This window comes from Equus przewalskii, chromosome 30 (assembly GCF_037783145.1).
Source record: "Equus przewalskii isolate Varuska chromosome 30, EquPr2, whole genome shotgun sequence".
NCBI lineage: Eukaryota > Metazoa > Chordata > Mammalia > Perissodactyla > Equidae > Equus > Equus przewalskii.
The window spans coordinates 4,591,260-4,604,679 of record NC_091860.1 but is presented as its reverse complement, the minus strand read 5'-3'; the positions used below and the strand labels follow the sequence as shown (position 1 = coordinate 4,604,679).

Here is a 13,420-nt window from a genome sequence, read left to right as displayed (position 1 = left end):
GATTCTAATGATAAAACAGCACTCTATTATCAGGTACTATTATCAAGAAAATTTTTATCACCTTATTAACTTTAAACTCCTTCACATCCATTGCTTCCTGATGTTTAAATTGACTGCTATTAGTAATAGGGATGATGGGGATGGCATAAGTAGGTTTCATTGGCTGTCTCTGTGCCATAACCTCAGACATGATCTCTCCATTGTAGTCACCCAAATTATACCTGAAATTATAAAAAAGAAAGTTTAAAAAGTTAGTTCTGTAAGTACTTATCCTTATGACTATTAACAACTAACAGATATATAATTATAAACACTGATTAGACTTCAGGTAAGATTACAGTTAAACTTTGACTATTTGCTGAATGCTTACTAAAATTAAAGACTACGTAAAAATTCCTTTGTTTCCTCCTTTACTTTTTGGCTTACAGCTTTATCTTAAATAAATAGATGAGTGTGGGAAAAAACCAAAGGTTTGAATTTTAACTTAGCAATTTTGGTGAAAGATTTGGTAAAGATGTTGAAGTTAATGCCTCAAATGGCAAGGAGGAACTTTCTACTAATTTGAATTGCCTGTGCTATAAAACTATTTTTTCTAAAATGAATCACAAGAATTTAATAGTGGTTTTCTTTGGGCATAGGGACTAAAAAATAGGGGAGTGAGGCTTGAAGTTTTTATTGTATGCCTTGCTGAATGGTTATTTGAGTGTTAAGATTATGGGCCGTTTCCCTTCCCTTCTATATATTTCTGCTAAAAAACCCAGTATATGTTTAAAAAAAAAAAAAACCCTCAGTACCATCTAGTGAATGAAATAAAAACTTGAGAATTGACAAATGTTCTCCCTCACTGCCCCACACACAACTCAAATAAGGACAAAAGAATAAGATTTCAAAATGGAAATACTTGGTGTATATTTTTTTCTTTTTAAAGATCAGCACCTGAGCTAACATCTGTTGCCAATCTTCTTTTCTTCCCCCTTCTTCTTCTCCCCAAAGCCCCCTAGTACGTAGTTGTATACTCTAGGTGCAGATCTTTCTGGTTGTGCTATGTGGGATGCCGTCTCAGCATGGCTTGATGAATAGTGCCAGGTCTGCACCCAGGATCCAAACCAACAAAACCCTAGGCCACTGAAGCAGAGTGCACAAACTTAACCACTTGGCCACAGGGTCAGCACCTACCTGGCAGATTTTAATTTTACTGAACCGAGTCACTTTTAAAGAAAATAAAGAGAGGAACATATGCAGAAGTATAGAAGGTACACCATACCACACATTTAAATAGTTTCTATTATTAAAAGAAGATATTTCTGGAGTTACAGATAATTGCTTATGAAATAAATCAACTCAATATAGAAAATGCTAATGGTACTATACTTTCTAACACTATTAAAATAAACTTTACCTCTTTTCCATAATTTCCAGTGTTAAGTGCAATAGCTCCCTTTTACTCTTTTCTCTTCTTTTTATCATCTCTAGAATAGTAACAGCCCGACTTAGATCTCGACGCAGCTTAAGCATTTTTTCATAAGATGCTTCATCATTTTTGCGATTCTGCAAACATGAAGTTGCTTGTTTAATCTCAATAAGCACTTCTAACTAGTGGCATTCTAAGCATGGCTGTTGATATATAAGAATATATATATTTGAAGGATTACATTAGAATTTAAAGACACTGAAAGGGAGCATGAATCACCAGGAAATCAATTTTGTATATGATTTTTAAATGGATTAACATTAAAATATGTCACTAACAGCTCCATAATGAATCTTAAGATTGACTTATTTTAAATTAATATTTTTCATTATCTTGTATAAAAGTCTATTTAAAACACAAATATAATTATTATTAGTTTTTGGGTGGTGAACATGACTGTAATCGACACAGAATTGGAAATATATTAAATATATTCAGATGAAAGTTATATAATGTTATAATCCAATGTTACTGCAAAAAAAAAAGAAAAAAAAAACCCCCACAAATTAAAACACGGCCTTCAGATACTGAGATATTCATGCCTAACAAATAATTTTTCTCACATCTAAAGGAATTACAAAAAATTTTTCCTAAATTCACTTACTTTTCGAGTCTGCATTTTTTCAGTACGTCTTCTAAAAGCCACATAAGGATCATTTGTGCTAGAACCATCTCGCTTCTCTTGTTTTACTGATGGGATGAGAGACGGCCCTCGACAGTTTTTTCTCTTTTTAATCCAGTATTCATAAACTTCTCTAATTAATTCATCATCTTCTTTTAGCAGCAGTTTGGCTTCCTGCAGACTGACTGGCTAAATGTAAAATCACTATGTCATTTTCATATAATACATATATAAGATTCAAAAGTACTTGTAAATTTAAATGACAATAATCAAAGTAACAGTATTAACAACAGCGAACATGTGGACTCATTATACATGTGAGACACTGAGCCAGGTGCTTTATATACGTTATTTTATTTATTTTTCACATCAATCCTATGATGCTTATCTCTATTTTACAGATGGGGAAACTGAGGCAGAGAAATTTAAACATATTGCTCAAGATTACACAGGTTAGTAATGAGTAGAGATGGGATATGAATTCATGCTAATTAACTCCAGAGCCTGCTCACTTAGCCTTTCCCCAACATTATACTGTTTCCACAGAAATGTAAGTGTTTGCAGAGATATATACACACACACACTTATTATATATACAATGAAGTTGTACCTGCTGACCACTGCCTTTTTCTAGACGGTCAATCATCTCCTCAAATTGCAGTGGGCAGATGTCCATTTTCTTTTTCAGTTTATTCACAAATACTTCATCTTCAGAATCCAAATCATAATCAGGCTGTTCAGCATCCAAACTAAAAGCTGACAGAAGAAACCATAAGCAATCATTTACTGTGCGAATCCACTAACAAAAACCTCTCCCAGATGTCTACATAAGAACAGGACCTAGATTTTCCTAAAGAACTAAGAAAGAATTATTTTGGAGTTTGTTTTCAGACTCACAATCTAAGCTTACAGATACATGTTTCCCACATTTAAAGTTTAAGAAAGGAGATTATCTTTACTGTTAATATGGATACAAGTGATAAAAGACAATGGATGAGACCCCTTTCCCCCACCACCAAAGGCAAATAATCTGGAAGCCCATTACGAACATAAGAGATTATTAAATATATTGGGCTGAACTATATGAAAGTTTTGTAGCTCAAAAGTGATAAAATATCAGCAGTTTCGTATGATTCGACATAATATAAAAAGATAAGGTATTTAAATAAGATTGTTTCCAGAGTAAGTCCTATTTTATAGATTATTTAACTACTTTACCAAAAGCTTAGGGAGTGGTATTTAAAGCTGAGGTGTTAGAAGCCAATGCCAATAACAGTACTAGCTATCATTCAGTGAATGCATTCCTGCTAAGGAGGTTTGTTCCCTCATGAGAACCAATGTCATGGTGATAGAAATGTGAGGTATTTCTTATCTTTGTCAAGATTTGGAAAAAAGGGCAAGAACCACTGCTCTACACTGTATTATCAAATGTCATTCAATTTCTTATCAAAATTAAACTAGATTGAAGATAATTTAAGTAAAATATTAAGTAGCATGATATTAAAATTTGTTTCACATCTTCCCCTCACTTAATTCCTCCTCTTAACTTCTCATCACCGCAGAATCCAAAACCTTGGAATTGTTTGAGGCCCTTCTGGACCCTGCCTCTCCAGTCTCACCAGTACTTTACGACTGAGCAGGATCAAATTTCACACAGCATGCTATTTCACGTCTTCAGGCCTTGACATTAACTATTTTCTGCCTGCCCACCTAGCAAATGAGTATTTAATCTTTTTAAAACCCAATCTGACATAAACTCCTGTGGAACCCTTTTTTGACTGCCCCTTACCCAATAAGTGGTTCCTAACCATTTTTATCTTTTTTAGAAGCTATGAACCGTCTCCACAGAAAAACAGACTTTATTAACATTCAACATCTTGCAATTCAAATATCCCTAAAAGCTTGTGGCAACCAGAGTTAAAAATTCCCATTCTAGATCACTCCCCTTCTTTTGTACTATTTTCTATACACACCCCATAATCTACTTGTACAGTATTAGAATATGATTGATCCCCGTGAGAGAAGGCATTATTGTGTCTTTTTATTCATCTCTGTACCTCTAGTGCAGAGACATTAAACATATTCTCTTGTATGCCAACTTGGCTTGCAGTACTCTACTGAAAAGCATTCTGATATTACCTCTATTCAAGCACGGGAAAAAACCTGAAGAACTCTGCAGTCATCTATTAGTCATGTCTGTGATAGGTACAAGAGGGGATCATTTGCCCGCCCAAAATCTGCCATCCCTGCTGCAAGTTTAACATAGTATCTGGCCCAGAAGAATCCAATAAATACTTGTAGAACTGAATATATTATACCACTATGTTTCATTTTCCATTTTGACCTATACCGCACTTCTAATTAAAATAAGTATTTTGGCTCCTTCATAAAAATCTCTATATGTTAACATCTCTGCACTCATGTTTCTCACATCCATAGGCCCTCTATGATTTTCCATGATCTAATTCTGTTTGTTACTGCTATGTAAACAGAGCTTTTAGAGATCTCAAAGTAGATTAAAACTGACTCTTGGATTAAAAACACTTTTTTTGGGTCCCTAACTAAATTGTTCAATAAGGTACCCACTAGTCACATAAGGCTAATTAAATTTAATTAAATTAAAAATAAGTACCTCAGTCACATTAGCCACATTTCAAGTGTTAAATAGCCACAGCAGCTGGTGGCTAGTGCTGTACCAATCAGCACAGATTACAGAACATTTCTATCATCAGTGAAAGTGCTATTGAAGAGTGGTGATCCACACAATCCAGAGGCAACTGATAAGGACCAACTAGCAATATTCTGCCTTCGTAAGGGTATATTTTATATATTTTTAGGGTCTCATTTATACATTACTTCGGCATCCTCCACTATAAAATTTATTTTTCTTTAGATCAAATGACATTTACAAAGCTTAATTATTTATAAAAACTAATAAACAAGCTCGCCTAGTATCACCTTACTTTTTTGCATTATCAAAATACATTTGACATACCTCTGGCATACATTATATGATCAATGACAAGTCACATCCAACATATTATGGAACGGAATCAAGACTGGAAAGGAAGATTCCTATCCTAGGGAGCTCAGTGAGCGCCACTGAGGTTAACGAGTATCTGAGAGTCAGACTGCTCTTGCCTCTGCAAGAAGCTTTTCTTTTGGTTGGTGCAAACACCAAGATCTTAAAATATAAGGAGAACCAAATCTTGTTCAGATATAAAATATTAAAGCCCTAGAGAAAAGCTAACATGCAAAAACTCACTTTAGGAATTCATTTGACCAAAATACTATAACCAATGATTAAAGCGTAATTTAGCTTCAGCCAAACCTGCAGCTTCCAACTGACAGCTCAACTGCAGCTGATAAAGACGTAACCTATTCATCCCGTTCCTAGAAACAGGAGTATCTTCAAATTTTCTGGCCCATGTTATTGAGTGTGTTCAAAGTAGAAAACAGGGTCTAAAGAGAAACAGGCAAATGTGTCGCCTCTTCCAATTAGGTTCTGCCAGTTTGAAAGAGACCTAGCTAGCCAATAATTGGTAAATAATAGGAGCCATACGGTAGAAGCTGACTCCTTTAAAAATATCCTGATAGGGATAAACTTAGATACATGTATGGTTACACAAAACACAGTATACTATACAGATGGAGGAGAAAATGCTATAGAAAATAAATCCAAGCAACAAGAACACAATAGTACATATAAATTGACTAGACTACTTTTAAAGGAGATACAAAGTGGTAAAAACCATAGTATTTGCCCTCTTACTTAGAGTCCAGTAATAGAGATGAAATATATATATATATATAAATGTCTATGTAACAAATGCCATATTATGGCTCAGACTAAGTGTGCATGGGCGCGTATATCCATAACTCCAAATAGTGTTTTAAAAATACAGGAAGCAAATAGTTAAAGGATATTTGGGTCCATGAAATGGCATAAAATGTGGATTAGGAACAGAATGTAATCCCTGACTAAAAAGAAGGTACACTATCCAAGGTTAGGGGGAAATTTCTCAGACCAGGAATGGTAAATAGGTTTCAACTCAAGGACTAACTCTCAATGACTGGTAATATCTACTTACAAAGCTCCTGAAATAAATTCTGAGCAGTAGAAAAAACTGCTGTAATAGTGATATCTACTATGGGGTTGTAGGTATTTGACATCTTTGCCTTAGACCTAAGAAGACAAAGCTATCACTGGCTAGCTGGAATATGAAATTGTTCAATTTCTTTAGATTTATAAGCAACAGGGCTTCAAGTTACTTCTAGAATATACTTGGGGAGAATAAATGGAGATTACCAGATTTGAAAGATTTGAAATCCTTTGTAGATAAAGTTTGTGGTTGATGCTCTAGATTTTATCTGTCAGAAAGTAGTGCTAGAATAACAGGAGAGGAATGTCTGTTGTAGGGGGATGTGGAGGCAGGCAAAGAGAAAGAGAAAATGCAATCTTTCAGAATAAGGGCATAAAGACAGGATACATCTATTCTGAGAGGTAATAAAAAAGTAGGTTCTACAAGGATCTATTTTCTTAAATCTTTTTATTTAAAAATAAATTCAAACTTAAAAAAGGTGCAAAATAAAAATAGCACAAGGAACATCTGCATATCTTTTACCTGGATTCACCTACTGTTAAAATTTTATTCCGTATGTTTTATCATTTGCATGTGCATGTTCCCTCCGTGTGTATCTGCGTGTGAGTGTATTTATTTTTTGAGCCACTGGAGGGTAAATTAGATTCATATTGGCTCTTTTTTTTTTTTTTTTAAAGATTTTATTTTTTCCTTTTTCTCCCCAAAGCCCCCCGGTACATAGTTGTATATTCTTCGTTGTGGGTTCTTCTAGTTGTGGCATGTGGGACGCTGCCTCAGCGTGGTCTGATGAGCAGTGCCATGTCCGCGCCCAGGATTCGAACCAACGAAACACTGGGCCGCCTGCAGCGGAGCGCGCGAACTTAACCACTCGGCCACAGGGCCAGCCCCTCATATTGGCTCTTTACTACTAAATAATTCCAAGAGTATTTCCTGAGAAGAATAGAGAGATTCTTTCATATACTCACAGTACAGTCATCTACTTCAGAAATTTATACTCACACAACAATTTCATCTCCTGCCTATATTCCAATTTTGTCTGCTGATCCAATAATTTATAACATTTACCTCCGCCAGCACGGCCAGTCTAGGATGAGGTATTATTTTTGCTGTCTCTTTATCCTCCTTGAATCTGGGACATTCCCACAGCCTTTCTGTGTCTTTTAAGACACTGACAGTTTTTTGAAGAAACAGCTCTCTCTGCAGGACTGTAGTAGTAGCAGTCATAGTTCATTCCTCAGACTTTGCGTCTGTCTGATTTTTTCCCATTGTGATTAGATTATACACTTTTAGTTGGCATTCTCAACCTGCTCAGGGTACCAGATCTAGAGGGATACAATGTTCATCTGTCCCTCACAAGTGAAGATAATTTTGATCTCCAGTCAAGAAAAGCCCGATTATTCCACTGTTAAAAACTACTGGTTTTTCCCCCTCCCTTGTAACTAACAAGCAGTTTGTGGGGAAAGCTTAAGACCATGCAAATACCCTGCTTCTCATCAAAATTTCCTCTTATATTGAGCACAGATTGATGATTCTTGTGTGAACCAATCTTGATTATGGTGTGGCAAAAATGAATTTCCAACTCTAGCACTCTCTCCACATTGTGCCATTCAGCTCTTGGCACTCTGCTGTAAAAGCATGAGACTGCTCTTCTCTACCATCTATCTATCTATTTATTATCGGTGTGGACATATGAATAACTACTTTTTCAATGGTTTAATAATTCATTATTGTACTTAATTATTCCATTGCTTAAATTGTCCCAGAATTAGCCAGTGGAAACTCCTGTGTCCTTGCAATACACCCTTGTCATTTGTTTTGAGTGCTTTATTTCTGGAATAACAAGACATTCCAGGTTCGTCTTGTACCTACCCTGCCCCAGCCTTGGAATCAGCCCTTTCTCCACAGATTCTTGGTCCCATTTAGTGGGGACTGAATTAAAGAATAGGTGTTAGGTGTTCTCATTGCCACTGAATATTTTTGCTTCTTGGCCATTCCAGTGCACAGAACTAGAAATACATATATCTATATCTATACACAAACATATACACATACAAATATACACCCAGACTGCCCTTTTAAAAAAGCTTTCCTGTGAGGATTAACAGGAGAGCCTTGAGACTCAAGCGGAAGGGAGAGAGAATTGTTCCTGTCTATTCTCATCAGAACTGCTTTGTCCTTTCTTCCAATATAAATAGGAAAGAAGAAGTCGTAGCTGTATAATCTGGAAGCCTTACAGATCACCAATAAAACAGAACCAACACTAAGACCCTTCAGATGAGGAGGTGTCGAGTAGCACTCAGAGAAATAGCATAGAAGGTTACCTACAGTCTGTAATTAAAGAAAGGGATAATGGTTCTAATATGGGTTTCTTCCTTCAGAGCTCTGACTAGGATTAAAGGAAGGAAATTATGATCTCTTTCCTACGCCAACTGAAGACAAGAATAAAGTTGAGATTTCCAAATTAATGTTCAATGAAATGTTAACAGAAAACATGTAATGAATACATTTAGAAAATGCTGGGTTAAAAGAAACGTTTTTTCCCCTGCTTTTTCTCCCCAGTGCCCCCAGTACATAGTTGTGGGCCCTTCTAGTTGTGGCATATGGGACGCTGCCTCAGCATGACCTGATGAGTGGTGCCATGTCCGCACCCAGCATCTAAACCAGCGAAACCCTGGGCCACTGAAGCAGAGTGCAAGAACTTAACCACTCAGCCACGGGGCCAGCCCCCAAAAGAAACTTTTTTTAACCACAAGACTCCCAGAATCTACAAAAATGGTAATACGCATTATGACTCTGGGGGTGGGGAGGGGAATATAATACACAATAATTCTCAACCATATTTGATCATTGCTTTTTTAGAGAATACTAATTATCATCTTAAAAACTCCAAGGAATACTTTGTGTACTGTTAGTTTAAGAACATTACAAAATAAAAACTAGGGGAACTGAAATGAACTAGTCCATATATGTAATTTGAGGCAATGTACCCTTCAGCAATTTACTGGACCACCTCGCAGTCAAGACTCAATTTTAACTTTGCAGAAATTTACATTATAATTGGCTTTTTCTTATTTATTGTAGAATACTAAAAGCGAATACCAATTTTTAAAGAATTAATATCAATTTCACACAATCTCTTCCAAAAATAGAATAAGACGGAACACTTCCCAACCTGTTTTATGACGCCAGTACTACTTTAACACCAAAGCCAGACAAGATAGAACACAAGAAAAGACTACCAACCAATATCTTTCTTGAACTTAGATGTAAAACTCCTCAATAAAATTTTAGAAAATCCCACCCAATAACGTACAAAAAAGTTAATAAATCACAGCCAAGTGGGATTTATTCCAGGTATGTAAAGCTGGTTCAATATTTGAAAATCAACCAATGTAACCTATCATATCAACAGGCTAGAGAAGAAAAATCACATGATCCTATCAACTGATGCAGAAAAAGCATCTGACAAAATTCAACATCCTTTCATGATAAAAACTCTCAGTACACCAGGAATAGGAGGGAATTTTCTCAATATCATAAAAACTAAGTACAAAAAACCTACAGGTAACATAATACTTAATGGGAAAAGACTGAATTCTTTCACTCTAACATCAGGAACAAGGCAAGGATATCTGCTTTCACTATACCTTAATACAGTATTGAAGTTCTAGCCAGTATAAGGCAAGAGAGAGAAATTAAGGACATACAGATTGGAAAGGAAAAAATGAAACTGTGTCTATTTGCAGTCTACAACATGATTTTCTATGTAGAAATTCCCAAAGAATTTGCAAACATCTCCTAGAACTAATAAGTAATTTCAGTTAAGGCCACAAGACAAAGGATCAACACACAATTCACTTGCATTTCCACATACTAACAAAGAACAAGTGGAAATCCAAATCAAAAATGCATTACCATTTTCAATTGCTCCAAAGAAAATAAAACACTCAGGTATAAATCTAAGAAAACATGAACAAATCTGTATGATGAAAGTTATAAAGCAACTTTTGGCCAAGAAGCAAAAGCAAATCAATGGAGGAGGGATAGCTGTTTCAATATATGGTGCTAGAGCAACTAGACATCCAGAGGCAAAAAAACCCCACAAACAACAAATAAAGAAAAAAAACGAACCCTCGCCCTAAATATCACACTCAAAATCGATCATACACATAAATGTAAAACATAAAACTGTAAAACTTCTAGAACAGAACATAGGAGAAAATCATTGGAACCCAGGACAAGGCAGAGTTCTTCGAGCTGATACCAAAATCACGGTCCATAAGAAGAAAACTGATAAACTGGATCTCATCAAAATTAAAAAATTTTGCTCTGTGAAAGACTCTGTTAAGAGGATGAAAAGACAAATTACATACCACAAGAAAATATTTCCAAATCACATATATGACAAAGACACTGTGTCTAGAATACATAAACAAAACAAAATCCTCAAAACGCAAGATGAAAACAATCCAATTAGAAAATGGACAAAAGACACACAATCATTCCACCAAAGAGGACATAAAGATGGCAAACACACAAAAAGATGTTTAACATACTAGCCATTTAGAGAAGTACAAATTTAAAGTACAATGAGATATCACTGCACCTATTAAAATGGCTAAAATAAAAAACAGTGATAGGGCCGGCCTGGTGGCATAGCAGTTAAGTGTGCACGTTCCGCTTCGGCAGCCTAGGGTTCACTGGTTTGGATCCCAGGTGCAGACATGGCACCACTTGGCAAGCCATGCTGTGGTAGGTGTCCCACATATAAAGTGGAGGAAGATGGGCACAGATGTTAGCTCAGGGCCAGCCTTCCTCAGCAAAAAGAGGAGGATTAGCAGATGTTAGCTCAGGGCTAGTCTTCTTCAAGGAAAAAAAAAAACAAACACCAAAAATAGAACAAAGAATCCTAAAATTCATATGGGGCAACAAAAGACCCTGAAATGCTAAAGCAATCCTGAGAAAAAAGAACACAGCTGGAGGCATCACAATCCCTGACTTCAAAACATACTACAAAGCAACAGTAATCAAAACAGCATGGTACTGGTACAAAAACAGGTGCACAGATCAATGGAACAGAATTGAAAGCCCAGAAATAAAACCACACATCTATGGACAGCTAATCTTTGACAAAGGAGCTGAGAGCCTACAATGGAGAAAAGAAAGTCTCTTCAACAAATGATGCTGGGAAAACTGGAAAGCCACATGTAAAAGAATGAAAATTGACCATTCTTTTTCGCTATTCACCAAAATAAACTCAAAATGGATCAAAGACCTAAGGCTGAGACCTGAAACCATAAGGCTTCTAGAAGAAAATGTAGGCAGTGCACTCTTTGACATCAGTATTAAAAGGATCCTTTCGGATACCATGTTTTCTCAGACAAGGGAAACAATAGAAACACTAAACAAATGGGACTTCATCAGACTAAAGAGCTTCTTCAAGGCCAGGGAAAACAGGATTGAAACAAAAAAACAACCCACTAACTGAGAAAAAAAAAGTGTTTGCAAGTAATACATCCGACAAAGGCTTAATATCCATAATATATAAAGAACTCACACAACTCAACAACAAAAAATTAAACAACCGGATCAAAAAATGGGCAGGAGACATGAACAGACATTTCTCCAAAGAAGATACAGGGAAGGCAAATAGCCACATGAAAAGATGTTCATCATCGCTGATCATCAGGGAAATGCAAATCAAAACTACACTAAGATATCACCTTACACCCATTAGAATGACAAAAATAATTAAAACAAATAGTAACAAATGTTGGAGAGGCTGTGGAGAAAAAGGAACCCTCATACACTGCTGGTGGGAATGCAAACTGGTACAGCCACTATGGAAAACAGTATGGAGATTCCTCAAAAAATTAAAAATAGAACTACCATATGACCCAGCTATCCCACTACTGGGTATCTATCCAAAGAGCTTGAAGTCAGCAATTCCCAAAGTCCCATGCACCCCTATGTTCACTGCAGCATTATTTACAATAGCCAAGATGTGGAAGCAACCTAAGTGCCCATCAACAGATGACTGGATAAAGAAGATGTGGTATATATATATACAATGGAATACTACTCAGCCATAAAAAAGAACAAAATCGTCCCATTTGCAACAACATGGCTGGACCTTGATGGAATTATGTTAAGTGAAATAAGCCAGATAGCGAAGGACAATCTCTGTATGACTCCACTCATATCAGGACTTTAAACATGTGGACAAAGAGAACAGATTAGTGGCTACCAGGGGAAAGGTGGGGTGGAAGGTGGGCACAAAGGGTGAAGGGTTTCACCTACAACATGACTGACAGATAACAATGTGCAACTGAAATTTCACACGATTGTAACCTATCATTAACTCAATAAAAAATTTAAAAAAAAAAAAAAAGACCAAAAAAACAGTGATAACCCCAAAGGCTGGCAATGAAACAGGAGAAACTGGTCGCATATACATTGCTGGTGATAGTGTAAAATGGCACAGCTACTCTGGGTAATACTGTGGAAATTCTTGTCAAACTAAAAATAGATGAGCCAGCAACTACACTCATAGGTATTTATCCCTGAGAAATAAAAACTTATGTTCACACAAAAACTTGTACATGAATGCTGACAGACAGCAGCTCTATTTGCAATAGTCAAAAACTGGAAACTACCCAAATGTCTTTCAATGGGTGAATGGTTAAACAAACTGTGGTGCATACGTATTACAAAATACTTCTCAGCAATAAGAAGGACTGACTACTGAGAAATGAAACAACTTGGATGAACCTCAAGGATGTTATACTAAGAGAAAAACGCCAATCTCAAAAGGATATATACTGCATGATTCCATTTATGTTACAGTCAGAACTAACATAATTATACAGATGGAGAACAGATTAGCGGCTGCCAGGGACTAGGGATAGGTTTGGCTATAAAGGAGTAACAAGAGGGAATTTTGTGGTGATGGCACACCACTGAGGATCTTGATCTTGGTGGTGATTGTACAGGGCTACACATATCCTTTCGTGAATCTATAATTATTCAAAACCAACAGTTAAAACGAAATTCAATGGCGGCTAACTAATTTAGCTGATGGTCTATATTAATAACGCAATGTATACATATTTCCAAAGACAACATACTTCAAATTTGTACTGATTAAAACATTTTTTCCTCTAATAAGCTACAATTCTGCTGCCATTTTATTACTATTATTTGATTACCATGTCAGCAAAGTCA

The 13,420-nt window shown here is 36.1% G+C and overlaps 1 protein-coding gene across 7 annotated transcripts in view; it reads right to left on the bottom strand.

The window, feature by feature from the left end:
• Nucleotides 1-13,420, bottom strand: part of EPC1 (enhancer of polycomb homolog 1) — a 92,481-nt gene that overhangs the window by 16,051 nt on the left and 63,010 nt on the right. For all 7 annotated transcript variants that reach the window (XR_011535121.1, XM_008536716.2, XM_008536717.2 and 4 more), the window contains exons 3-6: nt 2,704-2,849; nt 2,076-2,282; nt 1,400-1,548; nt 62-221 (exon numbers count right to left, since the gene is read on the bottom strand). Coding sequence is in view for 6 of the 7 variants with exons in the window: in XM_008536716.2 (XP_008534938.1) it covers nt 62-221; nt 1,400-1,548; nt 2,076-2,282; nt 2,704-2,849 (662 nt within the window). In the remaining variant the exon portion in view is untranslated. The remainder of the gene's footprint in view (nt 1-61; nt 222-1,399; nt 1,549-2,075; nt 2,283-2,703; nt 2,850-13,420) is intronic.